At 46.4% G+C, this 13,724-nt stretch overlaps 5 protein-coding genes across 5 annotated transcripts; all 5 read left to right on the top strand.

Moving 5' to 3' along the window:
* Positions 1–785: 785 nt before the first annotated feature.
* DFL_005979 (uncharacterized protein) lies at positions 786–2,098 on the top strand (the record flags this gene model as incomplete). Its single annotated transcript, XM_067635318.1, has 2 exons — positions 786–1,283; positions 1,337–2,098. 2 exons carry the CDS (start codon positions 786–788, stop codon positions 2,096–2,098), a joined length of 1,260 nt encoding a protein of 419 aa, XP_067489761.1.
* A 2,108-nt stretch (positions 2,099–4,206) lies between these two features.
* DFL_005978 (uncharacterized protein) lies at positions 4,207–4,790 on the top strand (the record flags this gene model as incomplete). The annotated part of the gene is made up of 2 exons (XM_067635317.1): positions 4,207–4,588; positions 4,783–4,790. 2 exons carry the CDS (start codon positions 4,207–4,209, stop codon positions 4,788–4,790), a joined length of 390 nt encoding a protein of 129 aa, XP_067489760.1.
* Positions 4,791–5,484: 694 nt separating this feature from the next.
* On the top strand, positions 5,485–6,980 carry DFL_005977 (uncharacterized protein; the record flags this gene model as incomplete). The annotated part of the gene is made up of 4 exons (XM_067635316.1): positions 5,485–5,680; positions 5,766–5,921; positions 6,006–6,608; positions 6,754–6,980. The coding sequence occupies 4 exons, from the start codon at positions 5,485–5,487 to the stop codon at positions 6,978–6,980; spliced, it is 1,182 nt and encodes a 393-aa protein (XP_067489759.1).
* Positions 6,981–8,406: 1,426 nt separating this feature from the next.
* On the top strand, positions 8,407–9,821 carry DFL_005976 (uncharacterized protein; the record flags this gene model as incomplete). The annotated part of the gene is made up of 6 exons (XM_067635315.1): positions 8,407–8,411; positions 8,522–8,726; positions 8,832–8,883; positions 8,951–9,012; positions 9,070–9,191; positions 9,254–9,821. The coding sequence occupies 6 exons, from the start codon at positions 8,407–8,409 to the stop codon at positions 9,819–9,821; spliced, it is 1,014 nt and encodes a 337-aa protein (XP_067489758.1).
* A 2,518-nt stretch (positions 9,822–12,339) lies between these two features.
* DFL_005975 (uncharacterized protein) lies at positions 12,340–13,552 on the top strand (the record flags this gene model as incomplete). Its single annotated transcript, XM_067635314.1, has 2 exons — positions 12,340–13,338; positions 13,409–13,552. 2 exons carry the CDS (start codon positions 12,340–12,342, stop codon positions 13,550–13,552), a joined length of 1,143 nt encoding a protein of 380 aa, XP_067489757.1.
* Positions 13,553–13,724: the final 172 nt, after the last annotated feature.

The raw sequence follows: 13,724 nt of genomic DNA, 5'->3' as shown, positions 1-13,724 counted from the left end.
ATGTTGTCTAATATGCTGTCTCGTCGCCAGACACTCCACTGTGCCTGATATTGTCTGATGGATGGATTAAGCTTAAAACTCTGCGGTTCGCTAAGCTGGCTCGAGTTAGAAACCACAGCCTCATCCACCAACCACTCTGCACCGCCCAATTACATACGTTGACCCCTGCAGTAATTAGGCATACGCTTGTATGCATGTACGAAGAATCAAGATGTTTGGCTTGGGAAAATTCTTTGGATACGATGTACGGAACACGCACTCTCTCATCGCAGCCAAGGCTGGTCGGTTGACATCTGCCGAACGTAGCTAGCCAGCGTCAAAAAGGCCGCCTGTTTGAGGGTGTATTTTTAACTTCATCTCGATTGTCCACTCAGATTTTAGTTCTGCCGGTGGTGGTTCTTTGCGCATAACATTAACGTTGGCCACCGACAAACACCATACTATATTATTCCCAACTGATCAATTCGAGGAGGGTATTATATACACCTCTGGCCCTCGGTCATGCAGACGGATCCGAATCCGCTCTCTTTCGCCTGTTAGACAAAAAAATTCGACAATTAGTATGAGTGTTTGACTGCGAAACCGCGAAACTACGAGTACAATTCCTTGGTGGTTAAAGGGGATCTCGAGAACAGGTCCACGAGACCACGCCCGGACGGTCAATCACTCGCTGCCCGGAAAATCAGCCGACTTTGCTTCTATATCATTAATAAACGCTCGCAAGACCAGAATTCGGTTTTTATCCCACGCGAGCATCGCATTATAATCGATAATTCACCGCAGCCATGACAGATCAGGTTCCGTCATCGCCCTCAACCCCTCATCAACCTCCGTCGCCGGCTACGGCATCTGGAAATCGACCGCGAAGTAGCTCTCTAGCACAATCAATAAGGCGCGCATCGATATCAATGATGGATGCCCAGATTCCATCGGGTTTCTTCCAGGTCGCAGGGGAGATCTCGGCCCAGTCAAGGACTATGACAGATATGGAGAAGGACGACAAAGCTCACGCTAAAAGAATCGAGATGATACGGCGCACTACAATTACAGAAGAAGATCCGAATGCTCCGGAACGACCGGAAGGGACCGCCCAGGAGACTAGCCGCTTTCTCGACAAAGAAGCAGGGTCTAGCTCCTCGGAACCAGATGAAAGAAGGATTTTGACCCCTGAGGAGATCGCGGCTGGCGTCCTATACCCCGGCGAGGAGGAGGTTAAACTAACAAAATGGCAAGCGACAAGAAAGTTTCTTGCCGCCTTTTGGAAATGGTTCCTGACACCAATGGTGGGTTCCCCGGACTACGTCATACGCAGGATAATGTGCTAATATCTCTACAGGGTTTCCTTATCACCCTATATTTCCTCCTGGTTGTCGCATGGGGTGGTATGATTTTCCTGCTCCTTTGCAATGCCGCCCCCGCTATGAGAGGTCCCTATGGCCCAAACGACAAACGGTCCGCTCGCAGTATCTGGATAGAAATCGATGCCCAGATTCTTAACGCCCTCTTCTGCGTCACAGGTTTTGGTCTGATCCCATGGCGTTTCCGCGACTTCTACTATCTAATGCGGTACCGCATGAAACACGACCTAGTAGCCCTGAACCATCTCGCCAACATTCACCGTGGATGGTTCCGTATGGACGATAAGGGACCTCGAACATACCCGATCCGTTATCAAGGCAGTGATGAGGAAGATCTCTCACAATCACAGACTACACAACTCACCCAAGCCACCCATCGGACTATGTCTCGAACAAGGACAGGACAGTATGCGAGTCCGACTGCATATTGGAAGCTCGATCTCGTTATTTGGTTTTACGTTTGGAATACAATCTTCCAAGCTATCCTTGCGGGTGGTATGTGGGGTATGAACCGTTATGTGAGACCTGATTGGTTCACAGCATTGTTCATTGTTTTGGGATTCGGTGTCGCTATCGCCGCTGGCGTCGTTATCGGCATTGAGGGGAAGAGAATCAAGAAAATCGAGGGATCTCCGTTGAAGCGGCTGCCCTTGTCTAGAATCAGTGACGAGGACAAGGCAGAAATCATTCCCAAGAAAGAGGGAAGGAAATGGTGGAAGTTTATTGATCGGGATAACTAATATCGGAATCAGTACAAATCTCAAAAGCATATGTCGAGCTAGAACATAAACCGTCGACTAAAAGTTTAGGTTTCGAACTGCATGCCTGCGCAACATTCACCTGAACGCACCCACATAGCGTGTTACGATTATTTTTTTGGTAATCATAAGTACTTACCTCTTCTTGCTCCTTCACCTTTTCACTAATGTATTTTTGTAATGCTGTTCTCTTCCTCTTTTTCTTTCGGTGGCCTGTATCAACCACTGAAACTGTACCCATGAATGTCACGCCTGTATCCACATAGCACAAAACGCCGAACTCGGGAAATCCGAGTTACTTTGTTTGTATCATTACCAGTCCTAATTTTATAGGATTTTAGTTAGTATTATAGTATTACCATTAGATCAATGCTTTGGATTCGAGGGCTATGGTCTACGATTCTACAGTTATTATGCTCCCCTAAACTGCCTCACGCTGTGTTATAAGTTCACTAACTCTAAGCCTCTTCGCAGTAAGCATGCCGATCTCGATTGGTTCGCGGATTCAGTTGTGCCACAGGATTTGAAGTCAGATCGAAATTGGGGATGTGCATGTGGTTAACGGTGCCGTGCTGCCAGGCACCCACGGCGCCTGAATGTACTAGCTTTGTATGTAAAACATTATGCGGTTTTGATTAGGCAGATTTTACCTCTTTAGCGGGATAAAAAAAGCCATGGATAAGTTTCAATATAAGCTATATACAGTGTACGGAAGGCTCGGGGTACTGACATGTCATGTTTTGTCAGAAACGGGGTCTCAAGCCATGTAATTGACATAAGATATTTAGCCTTGTAAGTACGCAGCGATAGGAGTATCCCCCTAGAACTTGATCAATCAAAAGAAGTCGACTCTATAGATCCACGCAGGAAGGGTCACTGGGACGAAATCCAACCCGACTGTAATACTAGGTAAAGCTTCAAAAGTTAGTTTCGATTAAACGACCTTTTGCTGTAGTAGTTATTCAAGTGTTGAATGCTTCCTGCCGATCTCGAAAGTTTATTTTACTTTTTTATTTTGTTTTAATACGGTTAATGATATCATGGTTATACACTCGCAATGAACTCAATTACGATCGACCACATGGTTTTCGTGCGAATCCCACCTGGCCACCTATCCAAGTGCAAACATCTATATGCCTGCCTTAAACCAGCTCAGATCTACTAACCTAGAGTCTAATAGTTAGCCACTTGGATCTAGATCTTGATCCTTCAATTATAAAGCGCGCTGCCAGCAACCCAGTAGCGCCTGTGTAACAATCCCAATCAGTCAAAAATCCAACAGTCGATGTCGACAAAAATGCGTTGGATGACATCCCCGTGTGATAAATTATAATTAAAGATTCAAAGTCCAAGTTAAACTAGTGGCATCTTGACATGCCGGGCTAAAAACTCCAGACTCAATTAGAAGACATGCCGCCTCGATAGTCAATGCTACCCAAGGATAGCACATATAAGTTCCGGTCTGCCAGAAAACCCGATATCCTCTCGCTCTTCTTTTAGATTTTACTTTATATTACGACCATACCTGTTGCTTTATATTTTAGGGAGTGTCAATCTGTACCTAGTATATAGATCGAAGCAACCTTCCGACGACACCGTCGCGATATCAATTTTTGACAACTAGTCAATCATACATAACTACGGATCTAGAACACGCACACACATTTTCTCTCCAAATATGGCCGTAATAAAACACACTACCATCTTTATTGTCGCAAGCCTTTTGGTCTTCGGCGGATTGGTCGCCTTGTTTGCTGTAATGGCTGGTGCAGCAGGGGGTGGAGAGTATCCACCCGGTGGAGGTGATTCGAAGAGTTTAATGCTCCCGGGTGGCGGTTTCGTAGGATTTGATCCAAAGAACAAAGGTTAAAAGGGAGGTGCATCCTAACCAAAACTGGAAGAGTCTATAGTTGTTAAGAATGTTACACCCACAGCACTGACGAAAGCTGCTGCTACGGGAGAGCAACATCATCTGATTATACGTATGACTATACACCAGCGACTTTGAAAAAGGTTATTAGATCATCTACGACGGAGGATGCTGCAGGGACGGAGGCTTTTACGCCCGTTGATGCTTCGGAAGATCAAAGATGTCTAACCTCAACACACAACCAACTTCTGAGCCCGTAGCCGCCACTGAAACACCTGAGGATGCACCTCAGGGGACATCACAGGCCGAAGCACCCAAGAAGGCATCTCAAGAAGTACCTGAGGAACTACCTCAAGAAGCGCCTCAGGAGATACCTCAAAGCGAACAATTGATTGATTCCTCACCGGGTTCCGAAAGACTGACAATCCCCAAAGTTGATCCTGAAACCAAACAGGCAGAGAATGTCCAACCTGAGGTAAAACCCGAAGATACTCAATCCCAAACGGAAGCCGAAGACAACAAAAAGCCAGCACAAGAATCGGCTCCAGAAGAAGACCCAACCCCAGCCGAAGCTCTGCAAAAACTCCTAAGAGAGCTGAGACGTATGCTTCTGAAAACTCGGAACCAAATACCAATCATGACGATAATTCCCCTAGGCGCCATGCCACAAAAAAAAAAAGGGAATGAAATCAAACGAAAAGATGCAAGAGATTTCAAACGATATAATATTTTTAATCATTTTGTCTTCTAGAATGCATTATTGCATATAGATGTCTAATGGTTTTTGGAGTTTTAGAAATGTAGATAGTGCATAGCTTTGGCTTTTTCATAGGTATACCCGAATCATAATTCCCTGTGGGATTTCTATAAATCTACCCCGAGATTTCGTGAGAAACGAGGTGCATGGTGTCATGATCCTGATATCACCAGTAGTAAAATTTTATTTTTTGGCGATCGAGAGGAGAGTAACCACCAGATTTAATGATCTACGCTGCACTTCATAACTATTGCGCCCGATTCAATGAGCTAACACCTCGAAACACCTCCCGCTCAGAGGCGGATGACCCGTCTAGACGTTTCACAGCTGGACTGGATTCTGGGACCTAGCTCATTGGTACCACGGGAGAAAAGGGTGTGATTTATGGGCCAGCTATCCGACTAAGGTCGGTCTTGAATTGAGCTTCACAGCAATAATATTGGTGTAAAGCACCTTAAAGACGTCTTCGAGACACAAGGAGGTCCTCAAAACACCACCAAATCTGCAAACTCCCTATGGTAGTTACCGTAGCCGTGTCTAGAATCCAACCCACTCCACTACTGCTTTTCCACCGCAAACCTCCTAGCCATGGGGGAAATGGCTCTATCTCCTTTGTTACTTTATACTACGGCGTCCCAACAATGGGTCTCCCAAATTTAGAAAATTCCGTCCAATGCCTTCGAAAAAGGTATCTAAGTATGCTACGACACCGGAACCTCGTGAACGGAAAAAGTCCAAATCATGAAGGAGAAGGGGTCGTACGATCCCACCCTCCGCCTCGAGCGTCAATCCTCACCGGAGGAAAAACGGCATGAGGCCCTTCGTATTGGTTTCACGTATACGCTACTGAATGTCGTCTCTGTTATCTTAATCCACATCTTACTTGCCCCTATCCTCGCCCCGCACGATTTTAGCCAAGCCGTAATTTCGAAGACTGGTATGATTGTGTTTAAAATATTCTGCAGTATCTGAACTATGATTACGGCGCTCTATAATTACATGCTGGGGACTTTTGGTGTCAGATGGCTTCGTAAAAAGTGGGAGAAGGAGGAAGCGGAAAGTCATTGGAATAGATATCGAGATCCTAAAGGTGAAAATGAAGAGGAAGAAGGGGAGGAAGAAGACGGGGACGATAAATGTGAAGAGTGGGACCCGAATGGACCTGGGTCTAAAGTATGGTTCGCGAGTAATAATTCGTATATGGCGGCAAGGAGGAATAAGGTTATTGTCTCACCCTATGGAGCAATATCATTTGCATACAGGACACGAACCGATTATGGAGGAAACTGGGGACGGAGATATAATTGAGACGGGGGAAGAGGGCGTCGTTCACTGGAAGGAATGGAACGAGGAACGCAATGTCGATTTTCCAAATTTAAAGAGTAATGGCAAAGGGAGTGTTTCCAGGCATGCCGAAGCCTATCCGTTCCCACAAAACGAGATGGATATTGCGCCAAGTTCTACGACCACATGGCCAAATTCTGCAACATCGGCTGGAGAATTCGCTAGGAAACGGGAGAAGGGCAAGGGAAGGAAAAAAGGGAAGGAAAAAGATGAGGGACCGAAAGACGGGTTTACGTATAGCTCTCCAACATGCAAGAAGGCAAAGTTTGCGGATGGAAGCTCCGGGTCATCGAACTGGAATACTTGTGCTCACTGCAGCTCTTCGTCCACACCATCATGGGAAAAAGACAAATGCCCCAAGACTCGAAGAGTGATGAATCCAGACCCTCAATCTCTAAGCGGGTCTGGAGAAGGTTCGTCGGAACAGCAGAGCGACGATTCAAAAGACCAAGATGCAGCGGGTGACAGTTCTGACGGGGAAGGCAAGCCGGAGAGGAAACCCGGTCAGCAACCAAAATCTGGTGCGTCTTCTGATAGAGAGGAGTCCGAATATGAGCCCGTTCTTGAACAAACCAGGATCATGAGAGATAATTATAACACACGGGTCTTACTATGATCAACAAGCAGCTTTGTAGCATATGAATAGCGTTATATGGTCCGGAGTAGGGGGCCATATGGAGAGGCAAATCAGAATACAAGAACCCATCCCTCCTCCCATCAAGGGCTCACACGAGGAAAAGATAAAGCCATCACGATGGTGGTATTTTAGGAGGATGAGAAACCAGTCTCCTCAAAACGTCGATGTTGAGATGGCTGAATTGAAGGAGCCTCAACCACCCAATGCATCAACTCCAAATGTTCATAAAACCAAAGAAACCCGCGACGATACTTAGTCGCTCTAATCTTAATTATTTGCGGTATGACACTATTTCCACCGTTCATTGCAATAGGCTGTGATGTAATCGCCCATGATTACTAATTCCACCATGCCTGCGATCAAATGCGCCGGGATATTAAACTTGATGCTTCCGGTCTCCACCCCGGACATGACAACAAATTCGACAGAGCTATCTTCAAAGGCCGTCGAGGAAAAAGCTACGAAAAGGAATTTATGATGGATCTCGAGGGTATGAGTACCTACGGAAACGGTCTCGATCTATCGCTCATAAACCAGAGGAGAGGCTATGTTTTCTATCTCCGTAAAAAGGACCTTGCAAACCAGCCTGATGAAGGTGAATCTGTTAGATTTCCATATCCAGTTGTGGTTGCATATGATATGCTTAAACATGCATATTATGCCCATCACGATATCTGGAGAGATCTCAACGAAGAAAGCTTCTTTGATAGCGGGGTTTTCATGAATGGAACGTTAGGAATTTTTTTCAGTGAAAGTATCTGGTTCGAAAAGAAAAGAAAAGAAAAGATGGATACTGTGGCCAGCCAAGGCGAGTTTTAAAGAACGGGACAGACCAAAGGATTATTTGGACGGTGGTTGACGACCGCAAGGATTGCACTGCTAAGGGTCTGTGCTTCAAATAAGGCCACGAGGCGCCAAGTTGTGATTGCAACAGGTATGATTCTGCTTCGGCTAGCCCTGTCGGCAACATGCTGCTCAGGCAAGGCAGCTAGAGATTCGGGACCGGCAGGGACCTAAGTTTGCAATATAGCTCGAGTTCGTGCTATCTTAGCCATGTTGTCAGTTAATATATCATGCGGAGTATTAAAGGTTGAAGTTATGGTTCTGAGCCCAAAACAATTAGCAAAGTTAATTTAGTTTTAAATCTTCAACCGATCGACAGCAACTGCCGAATATAAAACACCCATCTTCCTTTCTCTCAAAGTTAACACAGGGCGGGCACACTACCTTTTAGCTAATGTGAACTGGTAATGGAGAATGCAGATGCATGCATGGACCAAGCTCGAACTTAGAAATCCCACCTGCCAAGAATTCTGGGTTGCCAGTGAACTGGGAAGGTTCGGAAACATAAGCCATCCGCCACCGAACGAATTGCTGTGCTTGTTTGTGCACATGCGAAATCGCGCTGTTGTCGACCCGTTCCGCTGGCTCCCCGCGAGTATCACCATCCGGATCGAGCCAAAGAATGCATCCAGGACAGTAATTTCGTCAGCCGTTTCTGCTTCACACTGCCACTCGCTTTTGTTCCTTCTCTCCTAAAGAAACCAGGTATCATCGCTGCAGAACGATATAAATTATCCATGCTGGCGAAGATATCGAGCTTCGGTTTCTCTCCGCAAGGTCGAGCACGCAATCGAGATAGATCCGCCCCGCCTAGTTACGTCGCTTACTTGGTTTTCATGATGCTGTATGTGTGGATCGTTTACCCCCCTTCTTATGAGGTTTGCGCGGAGGAGATGCAGGTGAACACTTTTGTTCTTCTCTGGAAATGCATAATTAATGTCGATATCGATACAGTATCCTTGCTTTGGTTGTCCAATATCTGTTCACCCTCGCCGATGGGCATGGGCCTCATGGAGATGACGAAGTAGAAGCTGGTCCCGTGAATGCGGCACTTGTGGAGTTCACAGCATCGGGTCACATCAGCGAATTGGTACAGGAATGGCCCGAGAAGATTGGATTGTCAGAATACCCGTCTAGTTTCACTCGGGGCATCGAGCCGGTAAGTATTGGATCTAAACGTGGCCCCCCATATTTAGATGGGCCCAGGACTTGGGTGCGCATTATTTATGGAAAATCGGATGCTGATATGTGATACTTTGTGCAGAAGAATATCCACTCACACAATGACTATTGGCAGAAAGTACCTTTCTACCAGGGTGGGTACAATTCAAATTGGAAATCGTCGACGGAAAGGGGATTTGCTAACTCTAGGCTGATTTGTAGGACTCGCTGTTGGAGCGGTCTCGACTGAAGCTGATGTATGGGCACACAATGGGGATCTCCTGGTAGGTACAATGCAAGACATTCTGTTGGATCACCTGTGTCAATTCTAATTGAAGTAGGTCGGCCATGAAAAAACTGCTCTAGATGCGAAACGTACATTTAGATCTCTTTATATCGACCCAATCGTAGACGTCCTCGAGAAACAGAACCCGGCTACTGAATTTGTCAACAATACTCGATGGTAAGTTTAATCAGCATATCTGCCTGGGAGCTTCATTTCCTAAACTTAAATTTACTTATTAGTGGGCCCTTCGACCAAAATTGCTACCAAACTCTTTATCTCTGGGTCGATCTTAAGACTGGTGCGAAGGAAACGTGGCCATTGGTCGACGCTCAACTTGCCCCCCTCCGCGAAAGGAATTGGCTCACAAAATGGACTGGAAAGACTATAGTCCCTGGGCCTGTGACAGTGATTGGGACCGGCAGTTCGAACTGGGAGGTCCTTATTGTAAATAAAACTCGCCCGAGAGACTACTTTGTCGATGCTCCTCTTCTGAAGATCGGGACCGAGTCTGAGCAAATGCACACGGACGGGAAGACTCCACTGTACGACAGCACATCCAGCCCTTTTGCCACATCCAGCCTCGTCACAGCTATCGGCTCCATCAAAGGAGAGCTGAGCGAGAAGCAGTTGAATCAGGTCAAAAAATTGGTGAAAGTTGCTAAGGAACGAGGGGTTCAGACGAGATTTTGGGAGACACCGAACTGGCCGACACGACGAAGACACAATATATGGAGACAGCTGGTGGATGTACCGGTCGGGCTGTTGAATGTCGACGATCTTGAGGATGCAGCGTACGGCGACTGGTAGATATTCAATTTCACATCGTTTGGTTTACAGGATAAATGAATAGACCTGCATGGTTAGTGGGTACGAGGTTTCCTTTAGAAAAGTTTAAACTTTAGACTGGAAAACTAGCGTTATAGTAGAAAACCAAGTGCTTGTCACACTTTTAGTGTACTAATTGATAATGAATTGATCACAAAGCTACGAAGGACTCCCTAGAGCCAAAGCTAACGCAAAGTCTCAACGCGATACGTAGTAGATTGCAGTGGATCCACACGCCGGGGTTGACGAACCTCTTCTGGAATTCAGTCCCGAATGAAAAGAAAGCCTGGTTCTTTTGGGTCTGATAACGAAGCAATTTCACATTGCGACAAGGGAACCAGCAGGCTAACAAATGCACGAAACCATGTTTGCTGGTGCTTGAAGCAGACCCCAGGAGCTCATTTCACATGCACACTCGGCCCAATGCAATCCAAAGAAGCCGGGAAATCTCCCAAAATGTTGGTGGTTGCGTGCTGGCCACGTTAGCACAAGCTTGGCCCACTAACACATAGCAGGGCCCTCTGCCACTAATCGCCCACCCCCCAAGTTTTTGGGTCCAGCTGGCTGGTTTCCCCCAGCACCATCCAACATGTCCGATAGTCGGCATCATGTATTGGCTTTTACCTGTCCGGCGTATACGTAGACGCATTCGTCTTGGTTCCAACATCTTGGTACCGACTATGTAACAACCGTTACACAAGGCTTCTCAGTAGGCGCCAGACGAGGAGGCCAGTCGAAGACGACACTCCAAGAAAATGCAACACCATCACAAGAATATATCCCTCGGATATCGAAATTCTAAAGAAAATTTTTGTATCCGACATTCGCTCCAGCCTTACCAATTATCTGGCCAGTTCATTATCGGGCTTACCCCTCCTTGGTCTAAGCTGTTGATTTGGTCCCCACATTTCTCTAGCTGTCCTGCCAAAAAAATCACGCTAGCGTAATAGAAATGTCCGTCATATTTTCTGGGGACCAGGATCAATCGCTCGATTTCTTGCTGTCAACCTGATTCTTCGGGTCCTCGTAATGTCTTGAATCAAACGGGTTTGCCGTCCGCTAGCGTCATTTGGACCATGCTGATAGGACCCAAACTATTGCCGATCGCCTTCGTTATCACCAAAAAATGAAAGGTCTAGAAAATAAGAACAAGCCATATGCGCTGGCAGGAAATCCTTTCCAGCGACAAGTGGAGAAAGTTTGAAAGAGTCCATCCCAAGTATTGAACGCTGTAACTTCAAAGAGTTCTTCGTGTGGACTTGCGCATGTTTATTCGTTTAGCGCGCAAGCCAACGACAAAAAAGACACGAGCTGCATGATCAGGGTTACTTCTCGCCCTCCGTTTATGCAGGTATTACATTCTGCCCAAACATTTTTCGTCATCAGACAGTTTGCTCGAAAGTCACGAGAAATCTCCTGTAGGTAGAGATAGTAAGAAAGAGGGGTGGCGTATCCACAATTGGGCAAAATGCCTAGTTAAGTTGGCCAGTCGACTTAGTGTTGCAGGAATATAACTCCAAATGAGCATCTGAGACGCTGCTGCAATGAGGTCCACAATGAAATTGTCGTACTCGTCTACAGACACCTGCAGATGCATATGGCCCGACGATGGGGATCCATACACCTGCCGCGGATGATACGAGCTGCTTCCGGACCGATTTGGGAGAATGCGCAAAAGAGGCACAGAACAAACCCATAGCTGCCATTTTCCGCTTCCCTCGCTGTGGAGGTGTATTGCGACCATTATAGCCCTGTAAAGCAAGCATCCAAGTCGACATGCAGCTGCCAAACAATATCAATGTCATGTAGCCAAGGTATTATTCTGGATGAATATTTAGCCGAAGGTAATGAAATCCCTCTGTCATTCGCGACGGCTAACCTTCGAATAGATGCTAGAAGAAAAAACCACACTCCACACTCGCAGCCTCGCATATGCGCGTAGTTGTCACAAGTGGGTATAGCATGTCTACCTAGGATCTATCGGAGCCCTCCTGGCAAAGAAGAGAGAAAGAAGAAAAAAACGTCTGGAAAAGTAAAAAATAGAATTCACGATACAGACACATCCTTCTGGCAACTCGGATAACCTTTATCCCAACAAGCGGGACGAAACCCCACCAGTCCACGGACTGGCGTTCGTCCTGAGTATCTTCTGTCTTTCTTTTTTTCCTTTTTTTTCCCCAAAAGCTGCTGCGATGACATGGCCCACCGCGGGATGAGGTCTCCAGTTGAAGCTTATAAAAGCGAACCGATTGCCGTTAGTTAGTCGCAGATGAAGCTGGAAAACCTGGGATTTGGGACTATAATATATCCATTCAGCCGGTCAGCTAGGCCTGCGCTTGTCATTTAGCGTTTTCTCCCCATATTCTTATATTCCTCTATCCTCTATCCATCCTCCATCCCTATCCGAGTTCTGGCGGCACAGGCCTTCCCTGATCATCCAATCTTTATATTCTCTTAACAATCTTTACCGATCTTTTTTGACATATCATATACCCCCAAGATGGTCTCCAAGGGGCAGAAGAAGATGTCTTTCCTTAAAAAGGCCAAGACAAAGGCTGCCATCCAATATAATGCCCTAATGATTGTGGGAGTTAAAGTCTTTCTAGCCAAACATCTCTCCCGCCAAAAGCTCAAGACCGCAGACCTCAGTGGTAAACTAGCCATAGTAACTGGGAGCAATGTAGGTCTAGGCAAGGCAACGGTACAATACCTCGCAGAGATGGGGGCTACTGTATACATGGTCTGTCGCAATCTAGAAAAGGCTGAGGCAGCGAAGCAAGACATCCTCAAAACCGTACCCACGGCCTCCCTCCATATCATTCAACTTGACACCTCGACATTGGAAAACTGCCGCAAGTTTTGTGAAGACTGGGCTGCCAATGGTGGGAAGACTATTGATATACTCTTCCACAATGCCGGTATTGGATGTCCTCCTACCCCGGATAACCTCTTCGGCCCCGACGGCTTCGAGCACATGTACATGACGAACTTCCTCTCCAATTTCGTTCTCACGCATGGCTTGGAACGATTCTTCGCCCCAGATGCTAGTGTGGTTATGACATCCTCGCCTGGTGTTTATGTTGCGGGCTTCTCCCCAGACTTCGAGAAGCAATCGACAAGGAATTTTATGGAACCAGGCTACAACTACATCAAATCCGCCCACCCAAAGCCAGCCTATAGCGTCATATATAGCAGTTCAAAACACATGCAATTGATCTTTGCAAAAAATTTAATGACGAAGTGGAAGGTTGAAGGGAAGGGATATGTCGCCCATGCTTATAACCCGGGATATGCTGATTCCGACTTCTTTGAGAAGGAAGGAGTTAAGTCGGCGAAACGGAAGGACGACATGATCTGGTGGCTCTTGACTACACTTAAAGCACCAATGCCGGCCGCGGAAGGCTGCAAGACCGGAGTCATGTTGGCAATTGATAAGAGTAAGAAGGTTACCGATAAGGCAGGGTCTTTGTGGGATAGAATGAAGTGGAGGACGAGTCCTGTAAGTGTTGTTTTCTCCTTTCGAAGACACCCGGAGTGTTGGATTGTTGGTATTAATTGTATCATGATAGGTCGACCTATACGATGACGATTTTCTTGAAAGGATGTGGGATAGATGGTGCCTCGATACAGGTATCGAGTGGTCCATGCATCCCCAAGAATCAACGGCTGCCTCTAAAGCCAGCATCGATGAACCCATTACTGAAAAGATCTAAAGGATGGCATCTGGTTTTTTGGGTTCTCTAATGCATTCCTCCAACCGCGGAGCCGCATTGCGAGCCCTCAAGAATCCTTCGTCTGGGTTATCGAGACATACTTGAGGCTCATTACGAGTTAACGATTTCATGACCTTTTTCTTCATCAATATATCTTCTTTTTTTCTTTCTT

Source organism: Arthrobotrys flagrans (assembly GCF_004000055.1).
Source record: "Arthrobotrys flagrans strain CBS H-5679 chromosome Unknown unitig_9, whole genome shotgun sequence".
Classification (NCBI taxonomy): domain Eukaryota; kingdom Fungi; phylum Ascomycota; class Orbiliomycetes; order Orbiliales; family Orbiliaceae; genus Arthrobotrys; species Arthrobotrys flagrans.
Note: the sequence above shows the minus strand (reverse complement) of the source record. Positions and strands in the feature narration are given on the sequence as shown.